This window comes from Drosophila montana, unplaced genomic scaffold (assembly GCF_035044405.1).
Source record: "Drosophila montana isolate Dmon_TW-CO22-7 unplaced genomic scaffold, ASM3504440v1 contig_779_1, whole genome shotgun sequence".
Classification (NCBI taxonomy): domain Eukaryota; kingdom Metazoa; phylum Arthropoda; class Insecta; order Diptera; family Drosophilidae; genus Drosophila; species Drosophila montana.
The window spans coordinates 1,048,843-1,074,356 of record NW_026999075.1 but is presented as its reverse complement, the minus strand read 5'-3'; the positions used below and the strand labels follow the sequence as shown (position 1 = coordinate 1,074,356).

Genomic DNA, 25,514 nt, shown 5'->3' with positions numbered 1-25,514 from the left:
AATACATCGATACACGCTCCAATACATAACTGTGTGTGCGCTTGCGCTTCTTTTGTTGGCTTGCCGAGGAATTTTGAACGTTGGCTTTTGATTTTGTAGTCAAATAGTGTTTTTGTTAAGTGTTAGTAAATGTTTTCAGTGTTTAGTAAAAGTTTTAACTGACAATGGCGCTAAAGATGACAGTAAATGGTAAAGTTGATGCGAATAGCAAGCAACGCAACCGATTTCTTGCCGATCCCGAGCGTGTTAAAAAAGATCTCGAAAGCGAGCGTCGCATAACTCGTTTACAACAGGTAAGACGCAGTTACGTTTTAAAGGCTTACATTATAAAATTTCGATATTAAACTTGTTTAGGTGCGTGAGAAATCCAACAGCTTGGCTCGCCACATACGACAAGAGGTGGCTGCAGAGCAAGCGCGTCAGGTTCAAAACCTGGAGCAAATAAAACAGAAGGAGTTAGATACGTGGCGTGAGCATGTTATGGCCAAAAAATACCAGGACTACCGTACCTCAATGTTTCAGGTGGGCGCCGCCCATCGTGCCGCCCAAGCTGAAACCGAAAATACAGAGCAACAAAAGCAGCTGCGTGCGGACAAAATGAAAAAGTGTCGTCGCCTCGCTGCAAAGCGTGCTGTTAAGCACACGCCCGCAAATGTGCTGCGTTCCACGGGGGGTAGGGAACTCAATGTGGAGGGACGCGCCACAGCAGGCACACAGACGCCAGTACAAACAGAAGAGAACGGGCATGTGGGTAAAGAGAATAGATTGTGCAATAAAGCAGCCTGTAAAGTTTCGGACAGGCAAAGTTCTTGTAAGCGGAAACGCAACTCATGTTGTCAGAGTAATGGCCAAAACGACAACAACGATGAGGTGGAAACTATCTCTGACAGCAGCACTGATGAGCACGAAGCGCAGCCAACTGCAAGCGAGGCCAGTGGCAGAAGGCTGCAAAAGACGCCGCCAGTTATTTTAGATGTCGACATTGAAAGCGAAGATTCGCTTGAGATCTGCGCACGCGATGGCATCGAGATAAATGATTTGTATATGCAAACGAATCGTAAATTTAGTCGCGTGGTGCGTCCCACTCCCACAAGTGCCTCTGAGCTACAGAAGCGCTCAGCCGCTGCAGCGTCGGATGCTATTCCTTCTCGGCCACGTTTCACCCAAATCACAGACTTGGTACGACGCACCACACTAGACACAGAAATGTCTTTGGAAAGCACACAAAGACAGCCGCATGAGCTGGAAATTCATATGCCCCGCAGTCCCACGAGGTCCTTGCCTCGTTCACCCAGCAAAACAACGATGTCAGCCGCAGCCCAAGCGGGTTCCTCCAATGTGTCACCTACTAGAACAGTAACAGAGCACCCAATTCCATCTAATCGTGCAGCAACAATACTCCCAGCCGACAACCGCCGCCAGTCTACGCAGCTACAAAAGCGATCCTCATTGAGAAACAACAACAAAGAGTCCGCTCGTTCTAAGGTCATAGATGCTGGCCTCAGAGGTAATACGGCATTAGCGCAACCGAAAGCTACAGTGGAAGTACCTACTGCATCCAGCACCGTGCAGCCAAGAACGGCAAAGCCCATGGCAGAGCCGGCTATACCACAGCCCCGCATGCATCACCCAATGCAACAGCCGCCTGTACAGCAGTTGCCCCACATGCAGCAGATGCCTATGCAACAGGCGCAGATGAATCCACTGCCTCCTTACATACACCCGCATGCTATGTATGCACCGCAGATATTGCCACCTTATGCCATTCTACCTTATCCTATGCAGCCATATCCCATGCAAACCGTTTGCCAATATGCACCACAGCCCGCGCCTTCACAGCAACCGCCCGTGACCTCTTCGACCACCAGTACATCTGCAACTCCAGTAAGCACCACTGCCAGCCATTCCACAGTCTCTACCACGACATATGTGTTGCGTCAGGCACAGAGCGGTGACACGAATACAACTGGACACGTTCAGTTCTATGACCACAATAACAAATATCGTCGCAACTATAAGGCACCCGCGCAGGCCGTACAGATTAATCCACAGGACAGCACACGACTGAATGCCATGGAGAATGCACGCATCGAGAATCAGTTGAGGCAGATACGCGAGCAGGAGTTGAATAATTTACGGTAAGGCTGAAACTGATGTTATCCCTCTTGCTAATGAGGGAAAAAGTGAAGGTGGGGATAGTATTTTAAGAAGACATCAGTATTTACGAGCTACCAAATACTCCCCACGTATCTGCAAAACCCCAAGACATATGTCTTCAATTTATTTAATGTTCGGCGTGCCGAATATAGCCGTGTTTCTTGTACTATTTATTAACAGTCACGAGTCTGTAACCACGACTATCAAAATAACATTAATAATATCTTCTTCAATCGTTTTGTAGCCAAGTCACCGATCAGCGAGGTCAAAAGGCGCTGCAACGCGAGCAGGTGCGTCGCGATTGTGCCGAGTTGACGGAGAAACTGGAAGCATTGACGCAGCAGCAGCCCCAGCTGCTGCCCAGTGACGTAAGCTAAAAAAAAATGGCGGTAACACTGTACAATGTTTCATTTTTAAACCCTTTCGAACAGGCAAACTTTGTGCCCAGCCATCGTTTCGCCGATTTGGCGTTGCGACGTGAGCAGAAAATGAACGCGGCAATGGAGGAGATGCTGTTGCGTCCAGCCATTGTAACTTGTCCCGAGGTTACAGTTACCCGCCATACTTCACCCCGCACGGCGGCAACGCACACCAAATCGAGCGTGGCGGAGGCTATCAATGTGGGCGACCCGCCGCCAAACAAGCCAGACGATGTTGCCAGTACCGGCAGCTGCTGCTCCATACTGCTAGACTATGTGAATGATCAGAGCAAGCAGCTGCGCACTGAACTAAAGAGCATGCAGGCCGATACGGCGAAGTCCATTAAATTGAAGAGCTTGCTACAACGCATCGAGAAAATACGTGCACAGCTACTTGCCGAACTGCAAGCGGGCGAAATGAACGGTGACCATGCACAACAGGTTATCGATTCCATACGCAAGGAACGCGCCAACATACACAGAGGCGCAGCAAGGGATATAAGCCAGCGTGAGATGGAATTGCAGCAGAAGGAGGAGCTGTTGGAGGAACGATTGCGTCAGTTGTACAAGCAGCAGCAAAAAGTTAATAGTCAGCAGGATCGCAGAAAAAAAGGGGACGATGGGCCGGTAGAGATTATAATCAAGGTGAAGAGCGACGGTACAGTTAAGCATCTTGTGCCCAAGAGTAAGGCTCAGGACAAACCAAATCCAAAAGTAGCAACTGGCCAAATCAACAAGCAATCGCCGACGCCGTCGCCAACTACATCTTCGTCTGCGCCCACTGAGGGGGCACCTGCAGCTGTACCATCGCAGGTACCAGTGCATAATCAGCGGCAGAACTCCATCGATTCCAATTCTACATCGTATCGCGAATTGCCACCTGTTAACTATAAGAACATTAAGCCTGTAGAAACAGCTCCTCCTCAGGCCGAGCCGCTGCATCCGATGGTCGCTCACTATGTACAGCGATTACTGGGAATGTCGCGCAACTCCATTGATCAACTGGGAGCTAGCAGTTCGGAAGTGCCAACACCTTCGGAATCGATCATAAATAATCCACGAAATATTTCATCTGGCTCCACGGTGAATGAAACACTGATTGACAATCAGCGCGTGGAACGTGTCCAAGCCTTTATCCGGGACAATCGTAGTTTCGTCAATGAACTCGAAGACACGTTGCGCAACCAGCAGAAAGATCAGCGACAGCAACAGGAACAGGAGCAGCTGGATAAGGATCATAGTGAGCGAAGTTTCGATCAACTCTGGAACAGACGTTGGGCCAACCAGCAGCAGCACCACAAAGACCAAGCACAAGTTCGAGAAACGGAGGGACCTACGACCAGTAGTCGAGCAACTACTGGAAGACGACCAGGTCCAGTAGCTCTGGAAGAAGTGAGCGCAAAGAGCACAGCACGTTCGCTGGCCAATAAAGCGCCACAACGGGCACAGCACAATCAGATGACCATTACTGAAGCAACGACCACTACACGCATTACGGAAAAGCAAAGGCAACGAACCGTGGAGCCGCCCAGAACAAGTCTGATAAGCCAATCTCAGGTTACCAGCGAGCAGACTGCAACCCGTCAAATGGAGCGCTATGCCAAGCTTACGGAAAACTGCACACAGCGCATTGCGGAGCTAACCGAACTGATAACCAAGGTGCGTGAGGAGAAGCAGCGACTGGTAGAGGTCACGCTGACCTCAGCCAGCGAGGGAGAACGCCATTCCACAGAATACTTTGACTTACCGCCGTTACACACGCAGGAAAAGCCGCAGGAGCAGGTCCGCTCTCGCACAATCTCGGACCGCAGTGACAGCCAGGACACCACGCCATCCCACTCAGAGGCGCTCCCGCTGCAAAAGCACAAGCCAACGGGCGCCAGTCTTGATAGCGGAATCTCTATTTCGCGCCCAATTACGGCAATGGGCCAGGAGCCCCCCGAGGTGGAGCCCATATCGTTGGCTTCATCCACACAGAGCAACGCGCCGCGTCGTGGTAAAGTGCCGCCAGCCACAATACGTCGCTACAGTCCACAGCTGGCGGCAGAGGAACTGGCTCACGAGCTGTCAACCATTACGGAGGTGGACACGCCGGCGCAGTCGCATATTGTGCCTGCAACGCCGGCACCCATGCCCTTTCCCAGCTTCGATCAGTACGCGCAGGAGTTGCAGCTCGATCTGGCACATCTGGACACGGATCAAAGCATGCGGTTGCAGCGCGAGTTTCATGAGCTCATCCAAGCCATCAAGCACCGCGGCCATGGTCTAGACTATCGCGAATTTCCCAGCATCAGTGCCTATCTTCATGAGATTACCACAACGGCGACACATGTACATGTCGAGACGGATCCGCAATCGATGGCACCAAGTGACCTGTTGCAGCGACTACGGCTGCAAAATGTCAGTATACGTGAATTTCCCAACAGACGCGACTATATACAGCACCGGCTGGCACGCGAGCCGCCCGAACAGCGCGAGCTGATTGACAGCGCCAGCCTGGACAGCAGTGACTCCTTTAATGTGGAGGCAGAGCTGCGACAAAGGCGCATACTTAAGGCCTCATTCAGGCGTGGGCCAGAATCGGGCGAGCTGCCCGAATTGGAGGTGGCCAGCAGCACGCGTCGCGAAAGCATTCCACCGGAAACCAGCACATATGCGCCCAATGAGAGCGGTATAGAGCCGTTGTCCAGGTCGCCGTTGACCATCGAAGTGCAGCTGGATATGGAACGCATGAACGTGCAGCGACCCGTCAGCATGCGCCAGAGACAGCGCCATGCTGAGCCACCGAACAGCAGCGTCGGCAGTATGTCACCGGAGCCCAGGCATACCCAGCGGTCTGCGGGCGGAGGTCTGCGTCAAGCCTCATCCGGACGGTCTGCAGATACACCACAGGAGGTCAGCCAAATGGGGCGTTCGCTCAATTTGCGTGAGTTCCTTACCAAAGAGCTGCTCAGGCATCGGGTCCACGGTGGAGAGAGCAGCTCTGAGAGCACAGACGACTCTCTAAAGAGCAACTTTCTGCAATCCGTCATCGATTCGCTGACCCCCAGTTCGCCGCGCACTCCAGCACAGGGCCATGCCACAAATGGCACTAACGACAGACAGAAAACTTCGACGCCCGTTGTCTCGTTTCTCTCCGAGCCGGAAAAGTCCGGCTCGGCACAAAGCGAAGACACGCAGCTGTTCTCGGTCGAGAGTCGCATCTCAGCAGTGCACTACGCCGATGGAACACCGCCGGTTCCTTATGAGCAGCAAACGTCAGCTGGTCGCAGCTCACGGACTCCAAAACCAACAACAAATCGCTCATCGCGAAAATGATGCAAGGATTTTCCAAATTTTTTAGCTAATTACCATATAGTACATGTTTGTATTGTTCCCCAATTATTATTTATAATCCCAACTGTAAGACATTCAAGCTATTGTAAAATCGTGACCATGCAATTAAGACAATTATTTATGTATATTTTAATAATAATTAATTTCGCATACAGCTTTCCAGCTAATGTTTCAAGTACAAGAGTTCACAGTGTGATTGTTTTTCTGTTTATTGGATTATATCCGGCCTTGATGTGTAGATTTCTTATACACTAAATATATTTGAAATGCTAACTAACGTGTAAAGTGGGTAAAGGGAAAATTCTTAGAATGCATTATAGCAGATATATAAAGTTTGCAGGAGATTTATCTCAAACAATTACACCGTTTTGCAATCCTGGTTTACTATTTTCTGTTGCAAACAACCCAACAAATGTATGAGTATATAAAAATTCAATATTTATATTGAGTTCTTTCAAAATCGTTGGGTATTTGTGATATACAAAAATCTAGGAACTTTACACTTAAACCTTTGATCTTGCAATCAATATGATCTTCAAACTTCGTGTAAAATTGCTCCCAAGTACATTGCATTTTTTTTAAACTTACATATAAGGCAGTACGTCTAGATTTTTTTTTAAGTAATAACCGATACGGGAAATAAGTGACTGACAATGAACGAAAACAAAAAAGTACAAAATCAACAATGCTTACAAATCTGGGACGTTGTTAAATAAGTATATACAAGTACATCATTTTGGTACGGTTCATGAGTAGTCCTAAATTCTCATACAAATATGATTAAGCCAATTCCAAAATGGTAATTCCTAACACGTTCATTTCGAAAAAGTGGATAATTTTTGATATTTCTTAATTTTTTCTTAGTTTTTCATAGAGTTTAAATGAATGCATTAACTGGGCCTACATAAAAGGCTGTAATCTTGTTGGATTTAGAATAGTTTAAATTAAACGGCATGTCCTGCATTAAATGCATATCGAACAGCTCCAACACCTAATCCTCCTGCTGTTCCTCACGTGCTCGCTGCTCCTCACGCTCCTGCTGCATGCGCTTAAAAGAGTTGCTGGCCACACTCTTGAGCGCTTCCGCCTCTCCTCCAGTGGCCTCGACCATTTGTCTGAGTACTCCCTGCGATTTCTTTAGCAGTAAATGTGGTACATCAAATTCAACTGCATTTCCGGCATCCATAACAATTATACGATCCGAATCCATGACTGTGTGCAGTCTGTGTGCGACAGTCAAAACTGTACAGTGCTGGAACTTGACACGTATCGTGCGCTGGATCAATGAATCCGTTCTATAAAGAATGAGCTAAGTGAGAAACCATTTGACCGTTGCCTTTCTGTATACTAACTGTGGATCCACGTTAGCAGTAGCCTCATCCAGCACTAGAACCTTGTTGTTGCGTAGGATCGCACGCGCCAAGCAGAGAAGCTGTCTCTGACCCACACTGAAATTGCTGCCCCGCTCGGTGACCATAAAGTCTAGACCAGGAATCGCCGCTCGCAGTTCGACATCTTCAAGAGCGCGCCACAGTTCTGCGTCGCTGTAGCGTTCAAAGGGATCCAAATTATAGCGAATTGTAGCCGAGAAGAGCACTGGATCTTGTGGTATGATGGAAATGCGGGTACGTAAAGTCTCCAGGGAAATACTACCCGTCTCGATATCATCTATGTAGATGCCACCCTCAATGTATGCCAGACGAAAAAGTGCGCCAATCAGCGAGGATTTGCCCGCACCAGTCCGACCAACAATCCCCACCTTCCAGCCTGGTTCAATGGTCAAGCTAAGATGCTTGAGAACTGCTGAGCCATTGGGATCATAGCGGCAACTCATGTCACGCAGCTCCACCTGACCCAACGTGGGCCAATGTTGCGAAGGCTCCTTGCCCCTAGACGCCGTCTCCTGTTCTAGTTCCGTATACTGCAGCACACGCTCCACACTGGTCATCTGTTGCAGTGACTCGGCCACCTGACGGACACCATACTGCACCATGCCCGTAAGAATCATGGCCTGCGAGATGGCCAGACCAACATTGCCGCTATATGTGGCTAAATGCGTTGAATAAGGTTTAGCATGTTTGCAATTCCAAAAGACTATGTACTCACTTTCGCTGGTGATAATGAAACTGAAAGTCACAGCCGTGAGAAAGGCGCAACTGACGCAGTCCAACCATAATCCCAATGCTGTGTTGGCCGCCATGGTCAATTGCCAGACGCTGCTGTGCACATCTTGAAGCAAATCAAACTCTTTGGCGACCACATCCTGTAGCTGACGTGAGCGTATGATCGAAAGACCCGTCAAAGAGCAGCTTAGGTGCGAAAACACCGGGCTGCGGCAAATGCCTTCCAGGCGCTTCAGATCCTGCGACGGACGCAGATAAAGCTTCAATATGAGCATATCGATGATACCCACAACCAACATTGCAGCCATTAACACGGGATTCACCACAGAAATCACAATCAGTATGCCAAACATGATCAGAGCAATCTGTATAAAGTCCATCATGGCGCGCGGCAGAAGCTCATCAATAGCGCCCATATCTTTGGAGAACCGATTAAGTATACGACCGGAGGGATTGGTATCGAAGAATCGCATGGTCGCATGCAATATACAACTGAACATTCGATCGTGCAACACCTTGGAGGCGTGCATGCATGTCTTAAAGAACAAGAATCCGCGAAATGTGGTCATAATGACTACACCAATGATGAGAGCGCCATAAATGTACATGCATTCGTAGGTGGTGAAATTGGTGGGCTCTCCCTGAGATCTCTGATGCTCCTGCTGCGTCCAGATATTGGCAAAATAGTCAGAGCTGCTGCACACCACCTGGGAGAGCAGCATGATACACACCATGAAACTAAAGCTCAAAAAGGTGCTGCCCGCGTGAAAGTACTCGTACCACACACGCGGCGATATGCTTCCAGAGGCTTGCGCCTCGGCTAATTGATCATCATCTTGATCGATGCCCGTTTGGTCACTGTTGCTAAGCTGTAAATAAGAATTTAAAATAAATACAATAATGCATTTTTTTTAAAGTGCTTTTGCAACTTCTATATTAATAACAAGAGGTTCGAGTCGGGAGCTTCCGTCTAGGGGATACTCTGAACCCTATTATTTCAACCCCAAATGCAGCTCGCACTACGCGCTCGTTTGCTTTAGTAGTAATAAAGATAAATTAAACAAAAAAAAAAGTTTTCTTCGCAGGCTTCTAAGTCGCAACTGACAGCATTACTTGCTGCCGCCTCTACTCAACAGCAGCTACCCACACCAGCGAAAAAAAAATAGTCTCGATAGGGTTCGAACTTCGAACTCGCAACAGACCGAAATACTACCGCCTCTACTCAACAGCCACACCAATAATTGAGTGTTGACGAGAGCACAGAAAACAATTCAATCACAATTGCAATGCTGTTGATAGAATTCAAAGAAGACGCGCGTGAATGTGTGTGTGTACATGTATACAGAAATTCTTGTTGTCGCTGATAGGAGAAAAGTCAAAACACGTTTTCATTAATCATTTCTGTGTTTCTTAACCGATCTTAATGAAATTGTCTACAGTAAATATTATTGTTAGTACAATAGTTAGAATATGCGTGTATTATTAAAAAGTCAATTGCATTAAATTGTGGCTTATATTTGTGGGCAGCATAAAGTGGTGTTTTTACTTGATTTATAGCTATGAGGTAGTAGCGGGGAGTTGGGGATAGCTATAAAATGAACATACGGACTGACAGACAGACGGACATGGCTGGATCGACTCGGCTATTGATGCTGATCAAGAATATATATACTTTATAGGGTCGGAGATGCTTCTTTCTGCCTGTTACATACATTTGCACAAATACATTATACCCCTTTTCAATGGGTTCAGGATACAAAAAGAATTCAGAAATAGAAATTGAAAATTATTAAAAAGTATATTATTAGAGTTAAGGCTTTACGTGTAATTTATGTTTAATGATCAACCACTGTATATATAGATAATGATTGATTAAAGCATAATGTGATCAATTGGCTTCAGATCAGATCCGCATCTTAGCGTATTCTGCAAGCTACCTTAATTCCCAGATACAAGTTTAAATCGTATCATATATTATCACTCACCGACTTGCTGCCATGTGCGGAATTACTTTGTTTCCGCAGCGGATGATAACCATCACGAACGCCATCAATGTAAGGTATATCATCATCTTCCTCTATATCCTCATGTCCACTCAGAGTTGTAATTGACGATGCCTGCAAGCTGCCGTTCGATTTCTCCGCCTCCTTTGGACGCTCCAATAGCTTAGCAAAGTCCAACTCACTATTGATGAGGTCCGTATATGTGCCCTGCCTCAAGATGCGACCTTGGTCCACAATAACAATCCAATCTGCTTCTGAGAGAAAATGTATTTGATGGGTAACAAGCACACGGGTTGCCTTTTGCTGAGCCAGTCTACCACGGGGTCCAATGACCTCGTCGAAAAGATGTCGTCCAACATGGGCGTCTACTGCGCTTAACGGATCATCGAGAAGATAAATGGATGCTGGTTTATAGACGGCCCTAGCCAAGCTAATGCGCGCACGTTGACCACCAGACAGGGAAGCTCCACGCTCTCCCACGATCGTCTTGTCCCCGCTGCTGAGCTGCTGGAAATCCGTACTCAGGGCACAGCAACTGGTTACATCCTGGTATCGCTTTCGCTCGTACTGTTCGCCAAAGAGTATATTACTCCGTACGGTGCCGGTGAAGAGCCAAGGCTCTTGCGAAGCATAGGATAGTTCACCCTGCATAATTACGCCACCATCGATTATGGGCAGCTCCCCAAGCAGCAGCTGGAGCAGTGAACTCTTGCCAGCTCCGACCTGTCCAATGACCGCACAGAGCTGTCCCTTCTCTATCTGTAGATTGAAGTTCTGTAGTGTGCGCTGCGGTTTCTCCTTGTCCCAATTGGCACTGATGTCCTTTAGGACAATGGCTCGCGTATCTCCGCTATCTTGCTGCCCTTTCTGCGTTAGTCCATGCACCTTCTCATCGCGACCCTCTAGCTGAAGAAAGGCCTGAATGCGACGCAAAGAGACCAGCGCCTCGGCTCCGAAGGTAACTGCCAGCGGATACCAAATGGCAGCCACTAATTGCAGGATGTTATAATAGCTTGCAGCCGAAAAGACGAAATCCGCCGTAATTTGCTGACCCATGAGAGCGGCTGCAACCAAAGTGATGTACAAAGTGGAACGCTCCGTGAAAACCATGGTGCTGAGATAGAATCCACGGAGGTACGAAGCGTAGCGTATTTGTTGTATCTCGCAGCGTCTAGCCTCGGCGACCACTGCCTGAAAGGGTTTCTCCCAGGCGTACATCTTGATTACCTGTATGCCCTGCACCAGCTCGTTCATGATGCCCACGCGCGCATCCGTGCGCTCAGCTATGCGCAGTCGAAGCACTGATGTTAGCTTACTTAACGCCGACTGTAGGGGCACAGTTTTTAGCAGTAATCCGATAACGCCCACCAGGGCCGGGATGCCAATACGCAGCCATATCAGATAGCAAGTGAGCACCGCTTGGAGGGGCATAATCCAGATCCAATGGATAAAAATAAAACCGTAGTCCAGGCGATTGACATCATTTGAGAGTAGATTGATCAGATAGCCGGCTGGAGTCTGGCCCGCCGTTTTCATGGACAGCCGCAGGGTCTTTCGATAAATAAGAGAGCAGCAGGCTATGCGCATTCGCGCTCCCATCAGGCGTTGACGCAGGTCCACATGATGTACCAGGAAGCAACCGAGCAGCGTCGAAACAACCAAGACGATACCAAGGCTATAAACATCATTCCAAATATATTGAATTCCCTCCTCGAAGGCATTCCGCTTGGTGGCGTTGGACGCTTCAGCAGGAAAAAAGATCTTTACATGCTCCTTAAGAGGATCATCGCTATCCAGCGCATTTGGTGAATTGACTAATGTCGGGCAAAACAATAAAGTAAGCAAAACCTAATAGAGAAATACTTTGTTAATACCATTGCCTTACTTACCACTGCTTTCACCCGACGTTTCACCCAGGGTTGTCATGGCCCGTGCTGTGCGGTTAAGCACGCTGGTAAAGTTTTGGGCTTCGGCTTCAACCATTTCTGACAAGGCGGACGATTGATGCTGGAACTGCAGCAGTAACTGCGCCAGTATGGCGGGTATTAGGGTCCTGTAACCAGATGTATTCAGTCAAACCATTTTGTTAATGCTGAAACTCAAACCTTCTCTTACTTGATCACTATGTAGACAAGACATATTATTCCGTTGACTATGGTGGGTCCTAGAAAACAGCGAAACAAGGCATTGCGCAGGCGTGGCTTTTTGGACTTGCGATGGGCGTGCTCCAGTTCCTTGTACCACTCACTGACAATAATTGTTTATATAAATAATGATTAAATGAGATGACTGTTCTCGCTTACTCCTCTAGCCGATCGCCTAGCTGCTCCGAGTGATCTTCCTTCAGACATTCTGTCAGATCATCTGTATTCAGGCCCTGTCGTGATCCGCGATACAGCAAAGGCACAGCCCAAACAAATAGTAATTGCGATAGAAAATTCGCTCCTTGACGGGGATTTTTCCGTTCCGGCTTGGCGCTACTATCCATTCTGTCATGGAAGCGCTGATACCTGCCATCGGAAACAATGCACAACTGTCAAATAAATTTCCTAGCTGATAAGCGCGCATGGGCATGCCCGAATAATCTGTGAGCAGCATTCGCCGGGTTGGTCACATACATCCACTAAGTCTAGGTGTCAACTACAGCAACTGCGTGACTACGCACTGATTCCTTATCTCTTCACATTATTACAGTCATAGCTGACGACCTTGTACCCAATTTTCTTCCGCTCTTTGTGTACTCATATGTTCATTACTCTTTTCTGATAGTCGCAAAATTAGTGCTTAATAAGAGACATTGAAGGATAGTATATTCTTCTTTCGGGTAGTAGATTCTTTTTGATAAACAATTTGTTAATCTTATAATATTTTTACAAATTTAAAAATGTCCTGTTTGTCGTATCATTGAAACACAGGCATATTTCTATCCTCAATTCATTTCAATTGAGTTATTCTTTAAGTACGTTTCATTAGTTTCATTAGTTCATAAAACATATGAAGCTTACAATTAACACAATAAATAAATGTATTTATTGTGTATTTATTAATCTACCCTCGTGTATTAGTCACCGTTGAAAAGTAAGCCCTACAAAAAGATGGACTGTAAAAACAGTTGGTGCTTTGAATTCACAAATCGATCATGTTGCGGATATGCTTGCAATTGTTAGGCTGTTTTATTGTTTATCTTAAACACGCCTAGAAACTTAACTGGTTGCAAACATGATAACAGCCAACTGGCTAATATTATTATACTGATACTTCATCTTATGGCTGTAAATGTTCTGCGCACTTGATAAATAGAGAAGCATTCGTATCGGTCGTTCACTTAATTGTTTATTTGCTTGCCCGATGTCTGCAATTGATAAGATGCGACATTTGAGCGTAAATCATATTGTATCTGGAGACGTTGACAATTTCACAACTCTCATGACAATAATCATAATTTTTATTAATTAGCGTAGCATATATACATAGATTCAGGGCATACAAATAGGCGTATGGGATCATAACGTGCGTGATAAGCCGCCAACCGCTCTTATGTATGCTTATAGATGGCCGTTACCCTCTACAAGAGCTACCCCTGGACAAGAATCTATTAACTAATTTAAGTTTTAGAGCGACAACTTAACGAAGTCTCTGTTTGTTGTAATAACGGAATTTCATAACTTTATATTCTTGACCCGTTTATTAAATTGAATGGTCTTTAATTGCCTGCCAGTTATACATACATAAGTGAGTGCAATCCCCTTGTTTGAATGAGTTCTATAGAATTCAAGGGTAGCGTTCCAAGTGTTTGTTGGAACTCACTGATGTGCATGACTTTAATATTAATAATTGCTTCCCTACAAATCAATTAATAAAAAAAATGTCAAGCCAAAATTGAGAGTAAAGTAAATATACATACATACATATTGCAAGTATGTATATGTAGGTATGTAAATTTTCATAGCTGTTTTTACTTGAGCCAATTATAAGATGTTCTGTTGATATTTACAAACATTTAAATTATAAAATTACACTGATTGTCAAATAACTTAAATATATCGCATATTACAAATTAAAATGTCTCCCTCTGTTAGTCTTCCAATCATTAAACAAGGAACAGATCTATTAATGCTATTAAAATAATAGGAAGGCAATGTGTGATTTGATGTGTGCCAATATGTTCGTACGTACATACATATGTAAGGCCCAGATCCAATGTTTTTAGCTATTATCGGAAGTCAAGCTTACACAAAACTACAACAATAATGATTTGTCTCTCAAAGCGCTTAAATAATTATTTATTCCCAAACCGGCTGCTGAAATATGCCGGATAAGAGTATTTCACCACATATTCTCTCTCTCTATCTTCTTCTCCCCCCTCTCTCACTCCTCCTTTCTCCCTCTCTCTCTCTCTCTCTCTACGTTTATCTACTTCTCTCTCACTCCCTCTCTCTCTTTCTTTTGATATCAACAGTTGTTCCAAAATGTTCTGTTTTACAATTCGCTCAAATTAATCACTTGAATTATAATTTATTGCAACAGAAAAAACAGAAAATACGCCTTAGATTACAAATGTGCTTAGTGTCGACTTTTAAAAGTATAGAAATATGAATACATAACATATACTACATACATACATATATACTTACATATGAATGTACATATATAATACAAACTGGCATATTACTGTATGTATAAAATACAAACTGGCATAATACTGCATTCTAGGCTTGCATACATATGTACGTCGTTGTATATAAGTACATACATGTGTATGTATATATGTATATGTACATATGTATTTATAATCAGGCAAGTGATATCGACATTACTTAAACATATGACTACAAACCGGCAAGTTGTGGGTTGGCAAGGGGCTAGAACATAGAAGAAAGGGTACACAAAATGTTTTGTTCGGTGTGCTCCGAGTCATTGGCACGCCTCTAAAACGGCGCTGAGGTGCGAAGGGTTATTGGCCATTCCCCGAATGCAGCGACGTGCTTAAAAATAACACACCTCCATAGGAGGAAAATGCTAAACTTATGTGAAAATATGAACAAACCCCATGTAGCCAACGACAGAAAATTATTCGTCAGACTTCATGACGTAAAGCCTCAAGCAAATTTCTTCACACAGAGTATATGTTTAAAAAAAACAAAATAATACATTTGTGTACTGTATATACAGTTCTTTAGACATATATATTTTTGCATACCCAGGTAAATGTATAGTTAATGTCAAAACACTCAATTAATTGTTTTTATCTATCAGAATACGTATTTATTAATTATGTTGTTACTTTTGATTGTGAACCACTTGAAGCTTTCGATGTTGTAACACGTGCGCGAAATACACCACCCGTTTGGAACCGGCAACACAAACGAACTAACCAACCCGCTGATTTGAAGCACCACCGATTTGAGCACCGCCGCGGAGCACAGCTCGAATGCAACTGAAAGTTAATGAAACAAACCACTCAACTAATGCCCGCCAGTTTTTTAATCCCCCAGTGGGAGAGACAGAGAGAGAGCGCTAGCCGTTTGTTTTGGCAAACAAGCAACTCACATAGCCAGTGTCTTATCGTTTGGCAGAGCGCATTGTTTTTATGAGAATTTTGAGAGTACACATGACTGCAAAAGTGGGGTATACAAAATAAGTTGTCATATAACATAACGCATAAGTTTTCATAAGGCAGTCCACAGAAAATTGATTTACACTGATAGGGGTGTGAATCGCAGGCGAGTGTATGACGTAGAAATGTATTAGCCAAAATATATAAGTTTATTACCCATTTTCCGTCCGTATTAAATTTCAATTGTATCCGTACTAAGTATCTTGAGCTCAACTTAGTGCTTTGAAAATAAGTTTGAGGCCGATGGGATGAAACCTAAAACTTCGCCCTTACAACCTTTGACCCGTATTTTCCATTTAAGAGGCGCGCATTTTGTAAAACTGTAAAATATGTCTGCAATGAAATTTCTTTTGGATCTCTGTGAATTACCTTGCTCCTTAAACTTTGCTCACTGAACCTTTGATCCGAAGATGAATTTTCACAAAGATATTTGAATATAAGCTTGAAATCCATCCGATGGTAAACAAAAGCTTTCATACAGCCTTTTCCTCCAATTTACCACTGTTGTTTCCAAAATCGCTGAAACACATATTAAATAAGTTCTTATGTAGGGCTTTGAAAATACGTATAAAGTCGATCGAACAACACTTAAGGCTTCTCCAAACAAACTTTGAGCTGTATTTTCCATGGAGATGGCTTGGATTCTGCAAAAAACGTGAAACACGTCTCATAAGCAAAAAACTTTTACACAATCGCTTTCCGCCAATTTACCACAGTTGCGAATGGAAATTTCAAAATCGCTGAAACCCGTATTTATTAATGTAGGGCTTTGAGAAAGCTAGGATTCGGCAAATTGTGTAAAACACGCCTCAAATGAATTTTCATAAAGAGACATGTTTTTCACGATTTTTGCATTCCTGCGGTTGATATTTCTAAAAACCCCTAACTAAATATTACGCTTGGGCTGTGCGTAGATCACCAATCAGTCAGTCAGGAAAAACAGTTTTATTTATAGAGATTATGATTAAAAGTAAGATATAATATAACCTATTTACAAAAATAATAATAATGCGTTTGTTCTCTAAGTCCGTAAGGCACAAATATTATTTTATATATATCAAACCCTTTATATTAGTGGATGTCATATTAATAGCATGTTGATAAGTAAATGTAAAATATATTGTATTTAAATATTTAATTATACAATATTCAAAACTATTTCCTTCCTAAAAAAAATCCGACTGATTTACATAATATTGCAACTGTATATTTACGCGGAACCAAAACATTGCTTAAAGAACCCCAAAACTTTGGGGAACTTGACATTCAAAGAAGAAAAAAGTGGAATCGAACTGGTAGCAATTGAAGTATTTATAATGATTGAGCGCTCAGCGGTTACCGTTAAAGAATCTTTAGCAGCTCCGCACAAATTTGCATTGCCAGCAATATCGGAGGCGAACGCATTTTCAGTCCACTCAGCGTCTACTTTCGTTGGAGTTTCGTTTATTGGATTTGCGCATACTATTAGGGCACACTGGCCTGAGGACAGCAAACTAGCCGGAAAGTATCTGTCAGATACAGAGCGCAGGTAGTCAGGCCTTTTTGCCAAGCACTGCAACCAAGGTGCCGGCGATCTTATCGCGCCTTGCGTACTCAAACTCGGCCTCTTCGCTGTTCGCATTTCATTTGACCGTTGTCGGTTATAAGGCACAAGCCGGTCGGCATGTCGAATCAGTTCTGTGCTGGCCTTGCCCTTGTCGCGCCGTGAGTTGGGTTCGTTTTTCGTGTCGCTGCCTAGGGAGATAATCGCGCAGTCAGTTCACTTAGTTCGCTTCCTGCTGGTGTGTCGGAGTGTCCCTTGACGATCTGGTTTCTCAGGAGATGACCGAGCAGCTGTACCGTGGCGGTCTGCTGCGCTGGGCTGTGCAGCTGCTCATGACGTTGCTTGTCCGCATCATGTCTCACTTTCAAGCTGAGCTTCAGACCAGCTATCCGAGCCATAGCCTGCAGATTGTGCCTAAATATGTGCCCATACCACGCGCCAAGGGACTGCCCATTGTGGGCACACTCTTTGATTTGATAGTAGCTGGCGGTGCACCGCAGTAAGTTCCAGATATGGAAATCGAAGGGGCAGCTAACCGTGAAAGCTATCTACAGGTTACACAAATATGTGGACGCACGACATCGCCAGTACGGGGCCATTTATCGGGAGCGATTGGGTGGCACACAGGATTGTGTGTTCGTGTCCTCGGCAAATCTAATGCGCAGCCTATTTCTGCAAGAGGGTCACTTTCCAAAGCATCCGCTACCGGATGCCTGGACCTTCTACAACAAGCGACATGCCTGCCAACGTGGACTCTTCTTTATGTAAGTAGCGCATGAAATGAATTGCAAATCATATTAATCCGCTTTGGGGGAATATCTAATGGGCACAGGGAGGGCGCTGAGTGGCTGCACAATAGGCGTATTCTTAATCGGCTGCTGCTAAATGGTAATTTGAATTGGATGGACGTGCATATTGAGAGCTGTACGCGCCGCTTGGTGGACAGTTGGCAAGCGCACACAGAGGAGGCAAACAAAAGCGGAAAGCACTACGAGCTGCCGGATCTCGAAAAACAATTGTATCGTTGGTCCATCGAAGGTAGGGCATAAGAGAATTTATTCGTGGATTCATAACTAAACTACGTACTCTTTCAGTGCTCTGCAGCATCATGTTCGGCACTAGGGTTTTGACTAGCCCCAAAATGCAGTCCGCTCTGGATGAATTTACACAGATCGTTCACAAAGTTTTCGAGCATAGCTCGCGACTGATGAACTTTCCGCCTAGACTGGCGCAGCTACTGCACCTGCGCATCTGGAGCGACTTCGAGAGCAATGTGGGCGAGGTGCTACAACAGGGCGCGGCAATCATTGAGCTCTGCATTAACTTGCAGCGGGGGCAGCCGAAGTCGGAGCAGGATGAGGCCCTATACCACAAGCTGCAGGCTGCGGCGGTGCCCAGCGAAATGATCAGGCGCATTTTTGTGGATCTGGTCATAGCAGCAGGTGACACGGTCTGCAGTTTAGCGGCTAATTCATCTCTGGTTTCAATAATCCTCATACCAATTCCCTACAGACCGCCTTCAGCAGTCAGTGGGCTTTGTATCTCCTGTCGCTCAATCAGCTGCTACAACGTCGTATCGCCCATGAGCGTGCTGCGGCTGAATCTCAACTTCTACATGGCTTGATCAAGGAAACGCTACGCCTGTATCCAGTTGCTCCATTTATAGGTCGCTACTTGCCGCAAGATACACAGATTGGCGGCCATTTTATTGAGAAAGATGTCAGTTGCGTGCATGTGCCGCTCCAATTTCTACGGTTTTTTAACATTTCCTGTCTCATTCCAGACACTTGTGCTGATCTCTCTCTACACTTCCGGTCGGGATCCCTCACATTTTGAGCAACCTCTAAAAGTTCTGCCCGAACGTTGGTTACTCGGGCAGACAGATCGAGTGCATCAGTCTCATGGCAGCCTGCCCTTCGCCATTGGTCAGCGGTCCTGTATCGGGCGACGTGTGGCTCTGAAGCAGCTGCACGCGCTACTGGGAAAATGCGCTTCCCAGTTTCAAATGCAGTGTCTCAATGAAAGGCCCGTGGATTGCATGCTGCGCATGGTCACTGTGCCCAGTGAGATCTTGCGCCTGGCACTAACGCCCAAATTTGAAAAGGGCAAAACGGCACCAGTATAGTTTCACATAGGGAATATTCATATCGTTCTCGATATATAAAACACTACCATAATTCCAATAAATACGTATGCCAGTCAGATTTATCTAACTGAGTTACTGCCTAAACGTAGTTAGGCCTTGTAATTGTAACTTTATTTCTAGTTTATCATTTAGTTTGTAGAGTAAAAAGAAAAAAATAATAATAATAATAAACTTAAGCTCGTAGACTCTACGGTTGCGCGTTCTTGTCTAGAAGAATCCCTGTACTGCGTCCCAGCAGCATGAGAAGCTGTCGCTCATCTGGGCCTTTCTTTGCAAAAGGCTGCTGCATTTCTTGGAATGAATCACTGGCCAACTGTCGAAGTGTATCGGCCTCGCCGCCGGTAGCCTCGACCATCTGTGTTAGCACTCCTTGGGGTTTTTGTAACAGCACATGTGGCACATCAAATTCAACCGCATTTCCGGCATCCATAACAATGATGCGATCCGAATCCATGACGGTGTGCAGTCTGTGCGCGACAGTCAACACTGTACAGTGCTGAAACTTGACACGTATCGTGCGCTGGATCAGTGAATCCGTGCTGGAAAAGCAATGATCAGTTTTAGTTTGTGTGCAACCTTTGATAAGAAGATGCTTACAGTAGATCCACATTGGCAGTTGCTTCATCCAGCACTAGAATCTTGTTGTTGCGTAGAACGGCACGCGCTAAGCAGAGGAGCTGCCTCTGACCCACGCTGAAATTGCTGCCACGCTCGGTGACCATAAAGTCAAGACCGGGAATCACCGTCCGCAGTTCAACATCTTCTAGAGCGCACCACAGCTCCGAATCACTGTACCGCTTAAAGGGATCCAAGTTATATCGAATCGTGGCCGAGAAGAGCACTGGATCTTGTGGTATGATGGAAATACGGGTTCGTAAAGTCTCCAGGGAAATACTACCCGTCTCGATGTCGTCTATATAGATGCCACCCTCAATGTATGCCAGTCGAAAGAGCGCGCCAATCAAAGAGGATTTTCCCGCACCAGTCCGACCCACGATTCCCACCTTCCAGCCAGGTTCAATAGTCAAACTAAGCTGATTGAGAACGGGAAAACCTTTGGGATCATATCGTAAGCTCATAGCCCGGAATTCAATTTTTCCGTGCTGCGGCCACTGCTGAGAAGGTTCCTCGTTATCGAGGGCCGCTGGCTCCTGCTCCAGTTCCGTGTACTCCAGCACGCGTTCTACACTAGTCATCTGTTGCAGGGACTCGGCTGCCTGCCGCACGCAATACTGGACCATGCCTGTGAGAAGGATGGCTTGCGAGATGGCAAGGCCAACATTGCCACTGTATATGACTGCAAATATGAGCATTCATTTAGGTTATTTTTGGCATCTGCCAGTTGGACGCCTTAGCTTACATTCGCTGGAAGCAATAAAGCTGAATGTGACAGCTGCGAGGAAGACACAATTGATGCCATCCACCCACAGTCCAAGAGCCGTGTTTGTAGACTCTGCAAGCTGCCAAACGCCGCTGTGCACATCCTGCAGAAGATCAAACTCTTTTGTTGCTATGCTCTGCATCTGACGTGAGCGTATAATCGGAATGCCAGACAAAGTTGAGGTCAGATGTGAAAAAACTGGGCTGCGACAAATACCGTCCATGCGCTTAAGATCCTGCGAGGGTCGTAAATATACTTTCAGTACGAGCATGTTCAGAAGAGCCATAACCACCACGGCAGGTGATAACATAGGATTCACCACTAGAATCACAGCTAATATACCAAATATAACCAAGCCATGTTGTATAAATTCTAGCATGTTTCTAGGCAGCCACTCGTCCATTGTTCCAATATCCTTCGAAAACCGATTGAGAATTTGACCAGCGGTGTTATTGTGGAAAAATCGAATGGATGCATGCAATATACTCCTGAACATTCGGTCGTGCAAGACCTTGGAGGCGTGCATGCATGTCTTGAGAAAAAGGAAGCCACGGAAGGTAGTCATAATCACCACGCCAAGGATTAGGGCACCATAAATGTACATGCACGTGTAGGTAGTAAGATTGGTGGGCTCACCCTGAGATCGCAGACGCTCCTGCTGCGTCCAGACATTGGAAAAGTAGTCAGAGCCACTACACACCAGCTGAGATAGCAACATGGTGAACACCATAAAGCTAAAGCTTAACCAGGAGCTGCCCGCCTGGAAGTACTCGTACCAAACACGAGATGAAATCACTCCCGTTGCTTGGGTCTCAACTAAGCCATTATTTCTTTGGCCGACCTTCAGCTGATCAGCTGTTTTAGGCTGTAAAAATGAATACATAGATTGTTTAGTAAGCATACAACTATTGTGTAAAAGTTTCTGAATTGGAGATACACTAACATGGTATGAGAGTATCGCTAATTTGTATAATGGTTTTTACGCTTGAAAGTATCGTTGATCGAAAATGAATAAAACAGTCAGAATTATATTCTTGGTCAGTATTAACAGCCGAGTCCATCTGTCTGCCTGTCCCGCCAATCTAAGATACTAAAAGACCTAACAACTAAAAATTTGGAACTCATATATTCCAATGCTAGCACCCCCCATTTATCAAAATCAATATATTAACGTGAATCAAAAAAATATTTACCATAGTGTGGGACTGTACGAATAAAAGGAAGTTCGAATTTTGGTTACGGTAGCTCTACTAGTCGGCTATTTCGAATTGTTAAATACATATTTTTTTCGTATCAATTCTAATTGAGTTCTAACTCACCGGTTTGTCGCTCCTCTGGCGCTTTCGTAATGGCATCGAGCTATCAGAAACGACATCAACATCCTCATCTTCTTCCTGGTCTTCAACTTCAACAGGTGTTGCCGTGGGCAGTGATTGCATTTCACTCTCTAATTCTTCCGGTTTGTTGGGACATTCGAGTAACTTAGCGAAATCTAGATCGCTATTGATAATATCCTGAAAGGTGCCCTGGGCTACGATGCGACCTTGGTCCACTATAATAATCCAGTCAGCTTCTGAGAGAAAGTGTACTTGATGGGTGACCAGTATACGGGTAGCCTTCTGCTGAGCCAGTCTGCCACGTGGTCCAATGATCTCGTCAAAGAGATGTCTCCCAACATGGGCGTCTACAGCGCTCAACGGATCATCCAAAAGGTAGATTGTTGCTGGTTTATAGACGGCCCGTGCTAGGCTTATACGAGCTCGTTGGCCACCAGATAGCGAAGCCCCACGATCTCCCACAATGGTCTTGTCACCCTTGCACATTTGTTGAAAGTCAGTGGCCAGAGCACAGGCCCTGGTAACCTCCTGGTAGCGCTTTTGATCATATTTTTCGCCAAAGAGAATATTATTCCTCACAGTTCCTGTGAAGAGCCAAGGCTCCTGGGACGCATAGGAGAGTTCCTCTTGTACGAAAATGCTACCATCAATGATGGGCAATTCCCCAAGTAACAACTGGAGCAATGAGCTCTTGCCTGAGCCAACTGGACCAATGACTGCGCAGAGCTTGTTCTTTTTAACCAACAAATTGAGATTATGAAGCGTGCGTTGCGGCCTGTCCTTGTCCCAGCTGGCATTTAAATCCTTTAGGACAACGGCTTCCTTATCACCGCCATCATTTTCCCAGTTCTGTCCAAGGCTATGTACATTCATACGCTCCTCTTGTTGTAAATACGTCTGAATGCGCACCAGTGAGACCAACGCCTCGGCACGCAAATTAATTGCCAGGGGAAAGTAAACTGCTGCCACAAGTTGAAGTATGTTGTAATATATAACCACGGAGAAAACAAAATCAGCGGTAATACTCTGATGCATTATGGCGGCAGCTGCCAGAGTAATAAATAGTGTTGTGCGTTGAATAAAAAACCTGGTAGTGCGCTGAAATCCATACAGGTAGTTGGCGTATCGAAGCTGTTGCACCTCGCTGCGCCTAGCATCGGACACAATGGCCTCAAAGGAGTTTTCCCAAGCGTACATTTTGATTACCTGAATGCCTTGCATAAGTTCGTTCATGATGCCAACGCGTACATCTGTCCGCTTTGCAATGCGCCTCCGTAGAGCTGAGGTCAGCTTGCTTAGTGCCATCTGCACCGGCACCGTTTTCAGCAGGAGTCCAAGGACACCAATGAGAGCTGGAACTCCAATTTGTAGCCATAAAATGTAGCATGTGACCACCGAGTGGATTGGCAAGATCCATATATAATGCGTGAATACCAAAGCATAGTCTAACCGGCTTACATCATTTGAGATAAGATTAATTAGGTGTCCCGCCGGGGTAGAGCCCACTGTGCGCATAGACAGACGGAGAGTCTTACGATAGACCAGCGAGCAGCAGGCAATTCTCATTCGAGCACCCATTAGACGTTGGCGCAGATACAAATGGTGCCAAAGAATGCAAGCAATCAAATTTATGCCCACCAATAGCCCACCAAGACTGTAGACATTGTACCAAATGGCATTCCATGTGCTATTATTCGACGTATTAGAGGGTGTAGCTGTGTCCAAAGAATTGGAGTAGTTTGCTATGTGGATTGACAATAATTGAATTATGTAGATACTTTTTATTATTTGGCACTACTTACTATTGATCTCTATTGCAGACGAGTTTGAGTTAAAGCCACCCGAAGAAGTGTTAGAATTGGAATTATATATGTCGGCTTCCGGTGCATGTTGTAGCTGCAGCAGCAATTGCGCTAAAATAGCTGCTATCAACATTCTGCATATGTGTTCTTAATATAATTTAGGTTTTAGTTCATGTCATAAAAGGTTCACTCACTTGAGGGCAATGTATACAACGCATAGAACGCCATTGATGATAAAAGGGCTCCAAAAGCAACTGAGCAAAGCGTTGCGAAGTTGAGGTATTCGCGATTTACGTTGAGCCCTCGCCCGCTCCTTAAACCACTCACTGAAACAGATAAGATGTTATAAGGCCCCCCAAAATATCAACAAGCACTCACTGCTCCAACCGATTGCCCAGTTGCTCTGAGCGATCATCCTTAAGGCATTCTGTTAGATCGTCTGCATTGAGACCTTGTCGCAATCCGCGTAACAATAATGGCAAAGCCCAAGCAAATGTCAGATGGGATATAATGTTGGCTTGCTGACATGGATTCTTAAGATTCGGCTTGGTACTACTGTCCATTTTCCACTGAGACCGTGCCGTAAGCGTCTACGTCCGAACGGTTAAAGCGCGCTGATACAACTGCGCGCCCGAACAATCTTATCGAAATGTGCTGAATTTGAAAATCTACAATCTTCTTACAATAAATGCAATCTAAACACATAATCTAAGGGTAAAATGCCGCACGAATTCTCTACACTCTACAATTTAAGGGAAACTTTGTTGAAACAAAAAATAATAATTAATAAATAATCTCATTTACTTTTCAGAGTAAGCAATCAACTGACCGATAGAAATACATATATAACATTTTTCTCGGGATGGGAGAGGAGTAAAATTGCACAAATACGAAAATCGCCGCTCTTATAGTTGCTCACATTCGCTCGTTCGGTTGACTTAAAGATAAGCTTATTTCGATTCCGTTTTATACCCTTTCAGAATAAGAGTACGTTCAGCTTCAACCAATGTCAATGTAATGAGAAGTTCATATTAATAATTTAATTTTGTACTTACACACTTATAAATAAATTATATATCTTAATGAAGGGATGTATACATACATATTTAAACAAATATACCATATATGTCCATATATTAGAATTATTTGCAGTTCGACGGAGTCCCTGCAAGAAAGACTCGTCTGTTGATACTGATCAAGAACATGTCCCCTTCTACGCGTTCCACAGTTCATGACAAAATTATAATACTCCCAACAAGGGTACAATAAAAACCCCACTTGATTGTTGGACGATTGTATCCCCTTCCTACATATATAACCCGTCAATTTTGAATTCACATAATGAATCACAAAGCCATTGAGTAATAAGAATATATAGTTAACATTTCGCTCAAAACGTCTTTCGATATTTTTTGATATTAAATATTTAATGTCACAATGCATTGCTTTTTTGCAAGGTTTATCGTAGCAGACAATTAAGCTTTCATATTAATACGGCTCCAACAATGCTGAAGAAAAGATTGCTGGACACAGCACAAAGCATGTCAACTTTCTGGGGTAACATGACTTGCCAGACCACCAACTAAAAAAAAATTATTTTTTTTTCAAATATTTAATAATTCATCGGATTATTTAGTGGTTAAGTAGGAT

At 44.8% G+C, this 25,514-nt stretch overlaps 4 protein-coding genes across 10 annotated transcripts; 2 read left to right on the top strand and 2 right to left on the bottom strand.

Annotated features, from left to right (window-relative positions):
* The first annotated feature begins 42 nt into the window (after window positions 1–42).
* On the top strand, window positions 43–6,185 carry ana1 (anastral spindle 1). Its single transcript, XM_064698718.1, has 4 exons — window positions 43–293; window positions 355–2,138; window positions 2,402–2,525; window positions 2,589–6,185. Exons 1-4 carry the CDS (start codon window positions 165–167, stop codon window positions 5,892–5,894), a joined length of 5,343 nt encoding a protein of 1,780 aa, XP_064554788.1. The 5' UTR covers window positions 43–164; the 3' UTR covers window positions 5,895–6,185.
* LOC135439872 (ATP-binding cassette sub-family C member 4-like) lies at window positions 6,018–15,476 on the bottom strand. Of its 2 annotated transcripts, none has more exons than XM_064698720.1 (8): window positions 15,323–15,476; window positions 12,342–12,548; window positions 12,154–12,285; window positions 11,928–12,091; window positions 10,021–11,852; window positions 8,019–8,904; window positions 7,265–7,961; window positions 6,018–7,207 (listed from the first exon to the last, which is right to left on the bottom strand). In XM_064698720.1, exons 2-8 carry the CDS (start codon window positions 12,524–12,526, stop codon window positions 6,904–6,906), a joined length of 4,200 nt encoding a protein of 1,399 aa, XP_064554790.1. In that variant the 5' UTR covers window positions 12,527–12,548; window positions 15,323–15,476; the 3' UTR covers window positions 6,018–6,903. The 2 variants fall into 2 exon arrangements, with proteins under 2 accessions (XP_064554790.1, XP_064554789.1); XM_064698719.1 differs by having other exon boundaries at window positions 15,239–15,474.
* Window positions 15,477–17,189: 1,713 nt separating this feature from the next.
* LOC135439867 (cytochrome P450 315a1, mitochondrial) lies at window positions 17,190–19,446 on the top strand. Its single transcript, XM_064698712.1, has 6 exons — window positions 17,190–17,697; window positions 17,753–17,962; window positions 18,031–18,236; window positions 18,293–18,648; window positions 18,711–18,917; window positions 18,982–19,446. The coding sequence occupies exons 1-6, from the start codon at window positions 17,477–17,479 to the stop codon at window positions 19,321–19,323; spliced, it is 1,542 nt and encodes a 513-aa protein (XP_064554782.1). The 5' UTR covers window positions 17,190–17,476; the 3' UTR covers window positions 19,324–19,446.
* On the bottom strand, window positions 19,403–24,965 carry LOC135439865 (ATP-binding cassette sub-family C member 4-like). 6 transcript variants are annotated; one of them, XM_064698704.1, is made up of 8 exons: window positions 24,694–24,923; window positions 24,243–24,623; window positions 24,059–24,190; window positions 23,865–23,998; window positions 22,045–23,804; window positions 20,705–21,590; window positions 19,942–20,641; window positions 19,403–19,883 (listed from the first exon to the last, which is right to left on the bottom strand). In XM_064698704.1, the coding sequence occupies exons 2-8, from the start codon at window positions 24,425–24,427 to the stop codon at window positions 19,532–19,534; spliced, it is 4,149 nt and encodes a 1,382-aa protein (XP_064554774.1). In that variant the 5' UTR covers window positions 24,428–24,623; window positions 24,694–24,923; the 3' UTR covers window positions 19,403–19,531. The 6 variants fall into 6 exon arrangements, with proteins under 6 accessions (XP_064554774.1, XP_064554775.1, XP_064554776.1 ...); XM_064698705.1 differs by lacking the exon at window positions 24,694–24,923 and having other exon boundaries at window positions 23,865–23,984; window positions 24,243–24,417; XM_064698706.1 differs by lacking the exon at window positions 24,694–24,923 and having other exon boundaries at window positions 23,865–23,975; window positions 24,243–24,417.
* Window positions 24,966–25,514: the final 549 nt, after the last annotated feature.